We start from the raw sequence: 14,898 nt of genomic DNA on the forward strand, positions 1-14,898 counted from the left end.
GCAGGCTTGAATCCGAGCACTGACTATCGCAACCAGGGTGTGGGGGAGGCTGTTACCTAGGTTTAAAGGGGTATGGACGTCTGATCAGAGAACACCTCCTGTAGCAACTTGCGTTGCAGTGGAAAGGCGGTCTGCTTCGTCACGTGCTGGTTTTGTATTCTTAGTGACGTCATGGCCGCATCGCTGGGTTCTTCCTGGACCCCGGTGGGCTTCTTCCAATCAGACCCCAGGATTTGAATCCCAACCAAACCTCCACTTACCTGAGGTTTGGAACATCCGGTGGAGTTTTGGTTTCTTTGTTTCAGGCTTTGGAATTTACATGTATACCTTTCTTTGTTCTCCCATGTGCTGAGGTCCCAACATCAATCAATCAATCTTTATTTATATAGCGCCAATTCATATCAGCGTTATCTCAAGACGCTTTCCATAAAGAGCAGGTCTAGACCAAACTCTTTAATTAGAGAGAGACTCAACGATTCAGGAATTCAACATTAAGGATTCAAGAATCCCCACATGAGCAGCATCAGATGATTGAACATATACATATACTGAAACACAAGTATAAGTATTTGAGATGAAGTACATGCGTTTGAAGTGAATTTAAGCAACTTAAAACTAATTTAGCATTACCTATTCTTAATTTAAGTAGACTACAATACACTTAGTGAAATGAGTTTCACTTGTACACTAAATTGCCAATGTGAGTATTTGCAACATAGTATACTTTTTCAAAGTACACTGAAGAACAGCTTAAAATGAGCTAACATTATTGTGCACTGGTTGGAAGTATACTTAAATACACTTCATATCATAAGTACACTTAAATAAAGCATACTAATAGTTTATTACAAAGGACTTGAAAATAATTATACTCTTCACAACTACAGTAGATAACCATTATAAATATTTCCAATCCAGTATTACAAAGGACTTGAAAAATAAGTATACTTTTCATAAATACATTAAATTACTTGATGTTTTTTCAATTGAGTATACTCTTCAAAGCTGTGCTTATGTTCTATTGTTACAGCCCTAGAGCCTGGGCCGTTTCTCTCTTTCTGGCTTTTGTTTTGCAGGTCCCTGGCTGGGCGGAGCAGGCAATCAGCTAACCTGGCACACCTGGCCAGTGCACCAGGGTATATAGGCCGGCCTGGAGAACCAGATCTCTCTCTCTTTGCACATCCAGCCATACATGCTCTTTGTTTTCTGTAAATAAAATGGTTGTTGCTTGCAGTGGAGCTTTTTGCACCTCTTCCTTTGTTGTGGCCTAGGAGCCAGCCATGACACTATCAAAATATACTTACTATACTTAGTACACTATCAGTATTTTTATTTTTCATACTTTGAAGTTGAACATCTATTTTGAAGTACACTTAAAAAAGTACATTTTAAATATACATTTACGTTGACCACAAAACATGTAAATATACTTTGTATATTATATACTTTAACCTTAATAAAACAACATAACAAAATCACAGAACGCTATATAAAAATGAAGTAACTTGACATAGATGATCAGGGCCCTTCTCAGACTGTAGAAAGCTCCTCCTGAGCCACAGTTGACCATATTCAGCTGTACATCAATAACCATAATAATAAAATCACAGATGTTAATTTGTAAAATCGGTGGGATGTCCCTTTAAATACAGAGCCGTGTCCCTTGATTGACATGTGTCCCAGCCTATAACAGCCATCTCCACCAGGCTTCCTCCCACTGATATGACCCGTCCACACCGGCGGTCACATCGTTTTCCCACCTTCTGTGGACCAGGCCATGAGTCCGCAGTAACCCTGACCATCAGGGCGACGCCACCCGGGCTCAAAATCACCCGCGTCCGTCCGTGAGCTGACGGTGTCCCTGATGACCGGTAGAGGGCGGCACTGAGGCTCCGAGGGGCCGGCGCTCAGTCAGTCCGAGGCGGGCTGGAGTGCCGCTGAGCCGGGCAGACACACAGACACGGAGGAGGGCAGGCGGAGGGAGGAAGGCTGCCTCATGCCGCCGGGGTTCACCGGGAACTAAACAATCTGACGTTCAGCTCCGAGCGACGGACTCTGTCTGTTCTGGGAGGAGGAAATATTCCACAAGAAAATGATTCTTTGGGGGATTTGGATGCTGATGGCGGCTGTGCAGGTAAAATATTTCTACACCGAGTCCGTCGGCTGGACTGGCTGCAGCTGAGAGAGGGAGAGAGGAGGAGAGAGGAGGAGAGGAGGAGAGCAGCCTCTCTGTAGAAGGGAGCGGTTCAGATCCATCTTCTTTGGCTGCGGTATTCCTTCAGTTCTCTGCTAGAGACGGGCCGAGAGCAGCCTGTGTTCAGAATGGTGCTGATCCCAGACCAGCTCATTCATCTCAGCAACCAGAGAACCGCAGCCTGGTGGTTCCTCTGATTATTACAGATAGTGCATGAATATATATCAGTGTGTGTGTGTGTGTTAACATCCTCCATCCTGCCGCTGTCGCTTGTTTCAGCATCTCAGCATCCATTCATGTCGCTTCCTGCTCAGACTTCAGCTGTAATGCAGCTCAGCCTGACTGACAGGCAGGTGGCAAAAGATTCCCCTTTAACGTGCTCCCTTTGAACCTGCTGAGGTGGAAGAGGAAGGTTTAGGGCCTTTTGAGTTGTGTCTGTTTGGCATCATGTCGTCCTGTGCCATGTTGCCAACCGTCGGCTATGTTTCAGTATTGGCTCTTGGCCCGGGTGCATCGTGGGAACATGAACCTCTTGTGGAAGTGATCGTGGTGTGTTCAGACCATGTCACCTGGTGGTTTGGCGCGAAGCTAGTAGAATAGCCTGATTTTTGAATAGGGTTTGGCGTGCAGGTTTTGTGTGCGAGATCAAGCAGACTCACAGACCGTTGCGGAGGACCATGGTCCTGAGTGTAGGTTTTACCAGGTACTGAAGTCACATGAGCAGTAGGCTGCACACTGAACACACTGAAAACGCTTGAGAATTCATTTAATAAAACAGGGAAAAGGTGATCCACACTATGTGGACAAGCCAGTAGAGAGGACAGTGCTTTGCCAAAGGGTCAAAGGTCAGGTCCTTAAATAAACTCAATGCCATGGCTCCTAAACAGCAGGGTCGGCACCGTCAGGGTTTACATTAGTCCTCTACGAATTTAAGCTTTTCATAAAGACTTTGATCACACACTTTCTATTCATTCCTGAAGGCACCTGCATTGTGTCTTATTGTATGCGGTTATGGGATGTTTGAATGTTATCAATACATAACCGTGGAATGGATTACTGGTAGGTCAGTCAACAGCACTGGGAAGTTTGTAGAGATAATAATGGCTCTGTTCCCCCCAAGCCATTAACTCAATCAAGGGGAAGAGCTTTGATTCACCAACTGGGTCACACATTTTAAAGTGACTCAAAATTCTGTGCCCCCTTCTTGATCAGACCTTTTTAGCCTGGGGGGGTGTGCCGCTAGTGAATCCCGTTCTTTATAGTGATATTAATGCAGATTTATTTTGCTGTTTATTTCACTGGACTGACTTTTTAGCCAGACATTTTACTCCCATCCTGCATGCCAGAAGAGAGAAGACGTTTAACCAACAGACAGGTGAGACTGATAGCTGGCGCAGATGCTCACGTGTTTTTTACTTTTTGCCCGCATCATAGATAATATTCTTATGTATGCCGTGCAGGAGCTGTGCTACATTTCAAGCATTGTTTAACAGAGGTGTCTCATGGGATTACATTTGATTAGAGGAGGTTCTGAACTATGCCAGCAGTGAGATGCACACACACACACTGGGAGGTAGAAAACAAATGAACACGAGGAGTTGTTTTTATGTTCAGTATCTGGAGGAGGAGCGCACCAGCATGCTGGAGCTCTGAGGGCAGAATTAGCTTTCAGCCCAATCCAGTTCTGGACTGGATATGATGCAGAGTACTGAGAGGTGGTGGATGGTTTTACACAGAACCTGGTGAAGAAGAACGTCAGACAGCTCACTGTTATGTAGCTACAGTACGTCATGTTTAAGCTGACTTCTCAAAGGCTCTGATCAGGCAGAAGAATTTAGAGCTCCAGTGTCCGACTCAGTGACAGCTGTTCAAACAGATGGTTTTTTATCATCCCGCCTACATTAAATCAAACGGGTGTCTCTATTCATGATCCTGACTAGACCCTAACACCTGTTACTGTGTAGCCGATCAATAACTCTGATTCAGTCCTTTATTGATGCAGTTTCTTGTGAGTGACGCTGCTTGTTTACACCTCAGTCATGTACTGTGAGTTTTTACACTAATGTGAATGGGATTTTCAAACACAGTGATGTTACAATCAGCAACAGCAATACTTTTTCAAACATTGCACCAGTAAAGGGGCCTTTTGATCAATCAATCAATTCGAGTCTTTCTGTATATCAATATATCAATCTTTATTTATATAGCGCCAATTCATAACAGCGTTATCTCAAGACTCTTTCCATAAAGAGCAGGTCTAGACCAAACTCTTTAATTAGAGAGAGACCCAACGATTCAGGAATTCAACATTAAGGATTCAAGAATCCCCACATGAGCAGCATCAGATATTAGATTAGGAAACAGTGGCAGGAAGAACTCCCCTTTAACAGGAAGAAACCTGGAACAGAACCAGGCTCGGAGGGGAGGGGGCTTTCTGTCGGAGCCGGTCTTGGGTGGAGGTTGGGGGGAGAGAGGTTGAACTATACTACTGACAATAGGAATAAGGCTAATGATTAGCAATATGGTAACAGTGACAAACTATGACAATAGTTAATATATTTTTGATGGTGTTGGACACACACAGGCTACTTCTCTCTACAAGTGTTTTTATTGGCATGTGCACAACATCACAGAAAGAAGTAGTTGGCAATGGAATTCTTGAATTTCAGGCTCCCTCTCACAGTGCTTGTACAGATAGAATAAAACATTGAGTATTAAGAGTCACCAGTGGAAAAAAGTTCTGATTAGAATGGGACACATAATCTAAGATTTATGACCTGAAATGCTGGCTTTGCGATGGCGTCTGTGTGGTGAGTTCAAATCAGGCCCTTGTTGATGTGAACCCTCAGGAACCTAAAGCTGCTGACTCTCCACCGTAGTCCCATTGGTGGAGATGGAGGGCGCGTCGTCCCTGTGGCGTCCTGTAGTCCACAATCAGCTCCTTTATTTTGCTGATACTGGGATGAAGGTTGTTGTCCTGGCAACAAGATGGCAGGGCACTTACTTTCTCTCTGTAGGCCATGTCATCATTGCTAGTGATGAGACTGCTGACGGTCGTGTCATCAGCAGGCTTAATGATGTTGTTGGGGCCGTGAGGGGCCACGCAGGTGTGCATGAACAGGGAGTACAGGAGAAGGCTGAGCCTGCGGTCCTGAGGGGTGGACCGGAGGGCAGTATTGAAGGCTCGGGCCATGGTATCCTCTGTAGATTTGTTTGGCCTGTATGCACTGAAGTGCACTGGCATGGGTCCAGTGAGTCAGGGAGGGAGGAGGTGAGGAAGGTTTTGCTTGATGCAATAGATGAAGGTGGAGGTGAGTGCTACTGGGTCATTCAGTCATTCAGCTACAGGATTTTGGTCTGTTTAGGAACGGGGACAATGATGGACCTCTTGAAATATGGGGGCTACAGACTGGAGCTATGAGATGTGAAGACATCTGCTGGTTGATTGAACACCCCTTGAGGGCTCATCCAGGGATGCCATCAGGTCAAGGTACCCCCACTCCTTTTGGAGGATCTACACATGTCGGCCCTGGATATTGCCAATGGGCAGGGGTCCTGGGCCTTTTGCACCTCCTCAGCTGGGTGTTCAGAGTCCATCTGGGAGAGATGCAGAGGTTATCAAAGCACTGCTGGTTTTTCCTTTTGTAGTCTCTGATGGTTCTTAGACCACATGCTCCTGGTGTTGGACCCTTAGTGGTTAGGCGCCACTTCTCCCTGTATTTTCAAGTGCCAGCACTCCTCAAAATCATCTGAGTTGTAAGCGTCAGTCTGTGCCTGAAGTTCTGCACCGTTAACCCAGAGCTTCTGGTTCAGGAAAGTCACACACAGGAATCCTCGCCGATGTGGCTAATGACTGGTTCTCCATGCTGGTGTTATCGCTGCTATAGCTACTGTTTCTCATTGGAACCCGTCATATTAGCTAACCAGAGCTGACCGCTGTCTATCAAACAATAAAACAAATTCAGAGTACCAGTTTTTAATAATCACATCAATGAATCATATTGGTTTTATTTTAGGAAACCAATGTTATCATTGGAATTTCAATTATGTTCATTGGCTGAAATAATCATTGGCTGATTAGTATTTAGTATATAGTTTCTTTTTGCTGTCTTGACTGACAGTTTGGGCTGTTGGTTGGTCTAGCACTTTGATGATCATCATGGATGTGGGGAATTGTCTGTCCACAGTATCTCTGTCACTCTCTAACTGTCACCACTGAAGCATTATGCAGAAATACAGCGTCATACCAGAGTCTTGCTATGTGTGTTTACTTCCTTCTTATGCTAATAGGTAAGAGATGAAAGCCGACCCCACCCTCCTCCCACCTCCAAACACGTCAGTATGGTCAGCAAGGACGTGAGGGTTTAAAGTTTTTGGGTTAAGTGGAAGCAAATCACAGCACCCCACTTGGCATCATTAGTTTAATCACACAAGAGCGCCCCCACACATACACACACACGCATTCCCACGCTCTAACAAACTACAACAGATGCTTTTATGGCGAGGAGCGGGAAATGTGTGTGTGTGTGTGGGACAGAAGAAGGGGGGGGGGGTTCATGTCAGGCCTGGGTTCAAACAACAGGAGAGACAAAAGTCTAGACACTAATTATCATCAAAATTAATTGACCCAGTTGTCTGCTGCTCCTTGTGGTGATTAATAATGGACTCCTGCTTTGGACTGGTGCTGAACTGGATTTTATTTTCTATTTTGCGCAGCATTTTGTTGCAAATTTGGACAACAAACCCCATTAAGAAAATGTTGAAAACTAGATGACTGGTGTGCTAATTGCTTCTCCACTTGTTCTGTTGTTTTATGTTTATATTCAGCCTGATGGCAGAGAACCATGTCAGTGTCAGCCAGTTCACAGTCAGAGGGAAAGTCATTAAAATATTCACAGAAACATCAGAGCCAAGAGGTTGTGAGGACACCAAGATATCATCGAAGATTCATGAAAATATCTGAATATTTGTTTTATTCCCTTTCATTCTTTCCTTCTCCAGGTTGTTGTTCTGGGTGGAGAAGCTGAGCATTCGTTGTCAGGCAAGCAGGGGTCGTTGCCATGCGTAAGGGGCTTTACTCAGAGGGAATACATCATCGAAACGGACCAAGAGCTGGCAAAGGGACAGGCTGTCTTCAACGGTCAGTGCACACACACGCGCACGCACGCACGCACACACACACACACACACACACACACACACACACACACACACAGGCTTGGAAGGGGGACAGCGGCAGTAATAATCCCCTGCTGCTGGGTGGGGGTTGTTGAAGAGTCCTGCTGATATTTGAACCATAATGGAGCTTGAAGAGGACTGACCTTTGCTGACTGAGTTGGAGAAGAATGTGGTCCAGTCTGTGCTGTTCACAGTACTATTGTTTAAATATGGGAGGACACTAGACAGTGTGAAATAGCACTGAGACCAGCATCCAACATGCAACACCTCCAAGATAGGAGGGCGACAACATTGATCGATGCTTTTACAGAACGATCACAGTGTTTATCACTAGTGCACAATTGTTTGGGAATGTCATCCAGGGTGTGAGCGACTTGACCTACCGCCAATATTATATGATGGTATTACACTTTTTTGTGTAATACCAGGAGGACTAGCCTATTCTGTCCCTTTTTATGTAAGTAAAATTAATATTTTGATAATGGAAAATAAGTAAATGGGAATGTATTATGCATTCTCAACAGTGTGTTGGGGGAATGGTAGTGATTATTCATTGCTAATAGCAGTGCCTTGGCTGGAATGCCAACATGAAGAACTATAGACTCCCCACCACAACGCTTACCTGGCCCATATGCTTGAAATGCAAGAAGATATAAGAATCAGTCCCCCCAAATGTATCTCAGCACTCACCTGTTAGTTTCCTCCAGCATGGAGAACATGCTATCTTTACAAGAGTAATGTTCTTAAAGAACGACTCCACTTTATTACCGCTTGTTTTTTATTTTATGCTATGAAAGCATTGTGCTCACCAAAGTCATCGCTGAGATGTTGAAATGCAACATAAGTGAGACAGGACTATGCAGTGAGACAGGCTACAGATACAAGTGGTCAGATGGTGAGACAGAATTAAAGAAGCACTAGTGTATCCGAAGTTAAACCACCTAGCAGAGCTGTGGGCTTCTTCAGCACCAGCGGGGTGTCACTGTGTGTTCAAGAGTCATCAAGTCAGCCACCTGTCTCAGTAATGACACGTACACTTACTTTCAGTATTCATCTAAAGCTGTCTAACATTAGCTAGCATAGCTTGGATTAGCCACCATAAGGTTGGCCATTCAGCCCCTGAGTGTGTTGACCTTAGCAGGTGTCTTTTATTGCTTATGAATTCAACTTTTCATGTGTTAGAAAAAGAATGTGTTATCCATCCATCCATCAGCTGTGCCGCTTACCCGTCAGGGTCACGGGGTCCCAGCTGACTTTGTGTGAGTGGCAGGGTGCACCCTGGACTGGTCGCCAGTCAATCACAGACACATAGAGACAGACAACCATTCACACTCACACCTGCAGGCAGGTTAGAGCCAATTAACCTGCACTAACCTGTGGGAGGAAGCCGGAGTACCTGGAGAGGACCCACACTAGAGGAAAACATGCAAACTCCACTCAAACCTTCTTACTATGAGGCAACAGTGCTAACCACTGCACCACAGATGAGTGCAGTATTACTGTCTGTGTGAAATCAAGAATATTCTGTATTTATGTGGCCCAAAATGTTGCTTTTCTTTTCATTTTCAATATAAGTCTTCAGAAACCCATAGAGGTCACACTCTCGTCTGCATTATTATGTTGCTATGGGTTACGCAACCTGCTGCAGGATCAATCAGCGTGATATTTCTCTACGCTTTGTCAGAGGGCTCAGAGTGATCAGTATCATTGACATAGTATGCAAGGCCAACAGAAACCCGATGCTGCCTCGGATACCTCTGTTTGTTTTAAACCAAACCTTTGGGTTTGATTGACTCTGGGGCCTTTTTTCTTTTTAAATTCTCCATTGTGTTCGTAGGATGAAGAAAACTGCAGTGTTACCAGACTGCCGCTCAGCCTCGTTTCTAATGTTTCCAGGTGGCCGCTCGCAGAATTGCAACAAAAATCTCTTGCAGACCAAAAAGCATTTTCCCCTCAGAGCACGGCTGTAAAAGAGCCCTCTGTAAACCTGCTGACGGGACCCCTCCAGCAGTTAACATGTCACATATCACACTTTGTATTGTATATGTTTAGTCCATGGACATTTATTCATTCACTATCTATACTGCTTATCCTTAAGGGCCCCCAGAGCCTTCTTGCTCTGAGGCAGTAGTGCTGACGACCGCACCACCATGCTAGCCACTATGGATGTTTAATCTTTGTAATTTTTTTTCTCTGAATGACATCACCGCGTGACGTGATACAAGCCTTTCACCATACCCCAGAGGTAATCTAGAAACCTTTCTGATGTATGTGTCAGGCGACTAATTCTTATTGGACTGAATAGGCGCCGCCTTGGGCTCCAGTATCCAGGTCTTCTAATCCATCCGTGGCTCAGACCCTTTGATGTTTCTGCATCTGCATGTCACTTTTAAGAGTATTCTGTCTTTTGATATTATTATTATTGATATTAAAGGAACTGTGTTTGAGTGTGACAGTGGCAGTAGACTGACCACAACACAGATAGTTGTGCTTCGTTGTGCTCTGATGAGAGTAGTGTCAGGGCTTTGGGCCTGGAAGGTTACCTGGACTGTAGAAACATCTACCTTGATATATCAGACCATATGAACCTGAAGAAATACAGGCCTGACTTTCTTTGCCAGAATGAAGTCGCTTTGTGTTTTCTGAGGGAATTTGTGAAACACAGCTGAGTAGCCAAACAGGCAAAATCCCTCCAATAATTCCGAGCTAAGAATGTGTGTGTGAGTGTGTGATCACATGTTGATGTGCTTCAGTGGACTTGTATGGGCTCTGTGAAGTGTAACAAGCCAACTGTGAGTGAAGCTGACGGAGCAGCTCTAGAAACAAGTGTTTCAGTGGCGTGTGTGTGAGTGAGTGTGTAGGTGAAGGGGGTTAGAAGCGTGTTGTTTGCAGAGTGTAACAAATACTAATTACTCCATCATTTGCAGCCAGGCTGCTGAAAGATGAAGACAGTTGGTCATCTTGTACTCTTCACCATTAGAACCTCCTCAAATCAAACTGTTCCTCACCCCTGTCTAAGACTCATGATGGGCTTTCCTGGGAAGTAATGCGTCCTGTTGTCGTCTTTATGATCTCCATAAGACCTTTTCGAGTTGACACTCCTGCAATAATTGGCAATATTCTGAATAAAAACAGGATGCTGTGTCAGGGTTGATTGACTTCTCACATTTAGCAGCAATTTAGCACCCACCACATCACATTTTTGTTCTGCATTAGCCTTTCTCAAAATAACCTTACAGTTATTCAGTTAGCATTTAGCCCTTAAGTCCTCATGTTAGTATAGCAAAGTAACAACATACACTATGTGCAATACAGTGTGTAGGCTGCAGTGTACAGGACATGTCGATGCCAGTATGCACCATGAGCTGTAACTGATGAATATTATATTTCAAATGTCATTCTTCTTAATAGTTGCAATGGCAGACTAATGTTGAACTTGACCATAACCTAGCTATAGACAGACCACCAGCATCATGATTAGTTCACAAAACTAGCTTTTTATTCTCATTGTTTTTTTGTAAGCTAGAAGCTTTGAAATAGTGTTTTCTTCTCCTCTCCATAATCACTCATCCTCAGAGACCTGACTGGATGATGGATTCAGATGGTTTTGCTGTGTTGGAAACAGGATGTAAGGGACTTGATGAGCTGTTTGAAGATCATTTGAGGACCAGTGCAGGGTATCTTTGCTGGGTTACAATCTGATGGCTCTGGGTGCTGTTAATTATTTAATTGAGAGCAGAGGAAGACTGAATTATACATGAGAAGATGGAGGGCAGAGACATGATTATAAGCAGACAGACTGACAGACAGACTGTCTGTCTGTCAGTCTGAGTGCCCGGGGGTTCGGTCGCGATGGAAAGGAGGTTAGAGGTGGAAATCAGCAGCAGAGACCAGGCCAGACTGATAGAAACAGACAGTAGGAGGAAACAGGAAGTAGCCTGATGGTCATATGATCCAGTCTGTTTTTCTAAGTACTGTCTTAAAGCCTTTTGGATTGATTCATAAGAGATAGATAGATCGGACATTGATTGCAAATGAACCCTGTCTGTCAGCTGTTGAACTGGAAACTGATCAGTTTATTCACCTAACTGGTAGTTATCAAGAGATTTTAACGTGAAAGTACCGATGTAGTGAGCACTGTGTTGGACAGAGGAGGATACATCCATCCAGGCATCCTTAAAATGAGATGAATAATTTATACCTCAGAGTGGTACAAATTGAGTGGTTTCTACTACAAAATTCAAGTAACAAACACTACATTACACTCAGAAGTGAAAACGCATAAGAGCAATGAACATCCCACTGCCAAGACGTTAACAAGTCCCTGAGAGACAAAACAAGGGCAAAAGCAGGAATCAATTGAGATGGAAAACGCAGAGTGGGACTGATTCAGATAGAGAGAATCCGGCTGCGAGGGGAGACAGTGATATATGAGGCTGGAATAAAGTAGGGCAATCCCCTGCATGACAGGAGAAGAGAAAGAAATGGGAAAGAAAGGCAGAGATAGAGAGGGGGTTTAGAGGGAGGGTGTGGGGAGATGAATGTGTTCAGTGTGTTCAGAGAATGGGGGATTCCATGGCTGTGTATAACAGCACTGACCAGCAGCTCTCCAACACTCACCAACACTCACCAACACACACCAACACACACCAACACACACCAACACTCTCCAACACTCACCAACACACACCAACACTCACCAACAGTCACCAACACACACCAACACTCACCAACACACACCAACACTCACCAACACTCGCCAACACTCGCCAACACACGCCAACACTCACCAACACACACCAACACACACCAACACTCACCAACACTCACCAACACACACCAACACACACCAACACACACCAACACACACCAACACTCACCAACACTCACCAACACACACCAACACACACCAACAGTCACCAACACACACCAACACTCACCAACACACACCAACACTCACCAACACTCACCAACACTCACCAACACACACCAACACACACCAACACTCACCAACACACACCAACACACACCGACACACACCAACACTCGCCAACACACGCCAACACTCACCAACACACACCAACACTCACCAACACACACCAACACACACTAACACTCACCAACACACACCAACACACACTAACACTCACCAACAGTCACCAACACACACCAATCGGGAGCCAGTGGTCAGTGTGTCACAGCCAATCAGGAGCTCATTCATGTTCTCCTCTGCCACCATCATCATCACTCTCACCGAGAAAAAACTCCTACAGTCAGTGACCACAAGCATTTTAACCACAAGCAGTATGAAACAGCGGTCATGGCCACACTTGGGCTGCCTGTTAGGGATGTAACTAGTTGTGGGTGGCAACACCAAGACTGTAGTGTGATGGGTGGGGTGTTAGCACCTGAACACATCAGGGACCTGTCATCCATTCTTCAAGTAATACTTTCAGAAAGCGGTGGTTCGAGCCTTTAAATGTTTCCGAACAGCCCTTTAAATCAAACTTATATGCACTGTATGTAGTGTAGGCCCTGCCAGCCAACTCAGGCTCCTACAGCCTACATCTATACACACTTCAGTTCAGGATGTTGGCTTCGTCTCATTGGCTCTTTGTTTTGTCTCTTCCTGCTGCTGTGCTGGCAGTCAGCTGGCTTCCAGGCCACTGTGGGCTGGCAGAAAGACCACGTGCACAGTTGATGTTAGCTGGACTGAAAGGTTGCACCTGAGTAACATATGAATGATATAATATAATATAATATAATATGTACAATAATGAGCTGCTTAGGTGTCAGTCTTGTGTGGATCCCTCAGGTCTGACATGTGTCTTCAGTGCATTTCTTAATTCTATTCATAAAGCAGATTTTTGGAATATTTTGAAACCTGCAATGTTTACATTCATGTTGCCCTCCTTCACTGCCTTTGTTGACGCATTGCTTCATATCTTTGTGCATCACTGCCACCTGGCGATCAGTGGACTAATGTGAAAGCATTGGCAGGAATGTGTAGGCACATGATGAACAAAACTAGGACCCATTCATGAGGAAGCAGCACAGCTCACTTAGCCTTTATGTGTATAGCCTCAGCTCGCCTCTGAGATCCATCCGCCTCCAGACGAATCCTTATGTTCACAGAAAATATTTTAAAATGCTAATGTGTTGTCTATGACTGGAGACAGATTTGTAACAGAACTCTGAGCTTTTGCAGATTTTTTTAAAAGCAGATGGTAAAATGACTTCCTCTCCTCTCCCACTGTCAGAGGTAGAGCGGGTTGTCCGTCAATCAGAAGATTGGCGGTTTGTTCTCCACCTCCTCCATGTTAAAGTGTTGTTGGATCAGTCAGTGTCAATGATGCATGGCCATTAAGCTCATGTAATAATTGTTGCTCAGTGTTTAGTTTCATCTGTGTGCTGCTGTCTGATGAGCTGTAATGAAACTTCTGGAGACTTCTCATGAACCACATTTCTTCTGCCCACCTGAAGAGGAGAAAACTGCTCATTTTACCATCTACCTTAATCTGTGAAAGCTCAGTTGGTGCTGTAAAAGTGTTCTGGCTGAAAGGGGAGGAAATTTAAGACACAGCTGCCTATAAATCGTTGGCAGATATTTAGCTAAAGCACTGAGGTGAAAATGTTTGAGCTCATCTCGAGGCTGTTTCCATGAACATATAGAGATGGGAAAGAGACGGTGAGATTAGTCAGAGGAGAAGGCTAAACTGGCTCCACACACAAACACACATAGTCCACACACACACACACACACACACACAGTCTGTGCCTGCACACTACTAGCTAGTCTACCACCACTAGCTAACGTGTACCTCCTTTGGTACACAGGCTGTTAGGCTGAAGTGAACAATGCGAGGGCAACATCTGCTTCAGGTCTGGGTGGTAATGCATTCCAAGTAACGCACATGGGTTTTTAAGAACAGATGCTTTCCATGTTCTTTTTTAAAACTGTACTTCTGCTCTTTACTCAAGTATATTTTCAAGCCTTCGTTACAGCTAGTGAGCTCTAAATGTGGGGCCCGCTGCATGTTTTGTTTGTGTGTATAGTTAAAAATGACAAATATCACAGTTTAAAAGGTCCCACGTTAATGTGTTTGATCAAAAGTTTCAGAGGCAAATAACATGAGTGAATGAGACAGTTCAGGCGATCTCTTGATGCTGAAAATTGAAAAACTGGGAGTCTGTTTGCTTCTGTAGTTACATGCCTGTGACCGGAACAAATCTTCCTACATGTCGATGTGTATGTGGAATGAAAACGGTGGCAGTGGGAACAAGTCTAATAGGACGATGGTAAAACTGCTCTGCACTCATACACAATAATGGACACATGCATTAAAGTTTGTGTTATTTTTTGTGATTGCGTGAAAACAGTATGTCAGAAAAGACATTCTCGATCGAGCAGCAACCTTAAATGTACTTTGTGTTCTGGCAGCAGTGCGGGAGGAGTTCTTTGGTGAAAAATATACAGTATGGAGAAAGAATGAGTTATGATGAATAGAGCAGTAGTGTGCCTGTGG

The 14,898-nt window shown here is 44.5% G+C and overlaps 1 protein-coding gene across 1 annotated transcript in view; it reads left to right on the top strand.

Annotated features, from left to right (window-relative positions):
- The first annotated feature begins 2,092 nt into the window (after positions 1 to 2,092).
- LOC139202495 (cadherin-2-like) overlaps positions 2,093 to 14,898 on the top strand; it is a 73,098-nt gene continuing 60,292 nt past the window's right edge. The window contains exons 1-2 of the mRNA XM_070832000.1: positions 2,093 to 2,134; positions 7,196 to 7,334. Of these exons, the coding sequence (XP_070688101.1) occupies positions 2,093 to 2,134; positions 7,196 to 7,334 (181 nt within the window). The remainder of the gene's footprint in view (positions 2,135 to 7,195; positions 7,335 to 14,898) is intronic.

This window comes from Pempheris klunzingeri, chromosome 6 (genome assembly GCF_042242105.1).
Source record: "Pempheris klunzingeri isolate RE-2024b chromosome 6, fPemKlu1.hap1, whole genome shotgun sequence".
Classification (NCBI taxonomy): Eukaryota; Metazoa; Chordata; class Actinopteri; order Acropomatiformes; family Pempheridae; genus Pempheris; species Pempheris klunzingeri.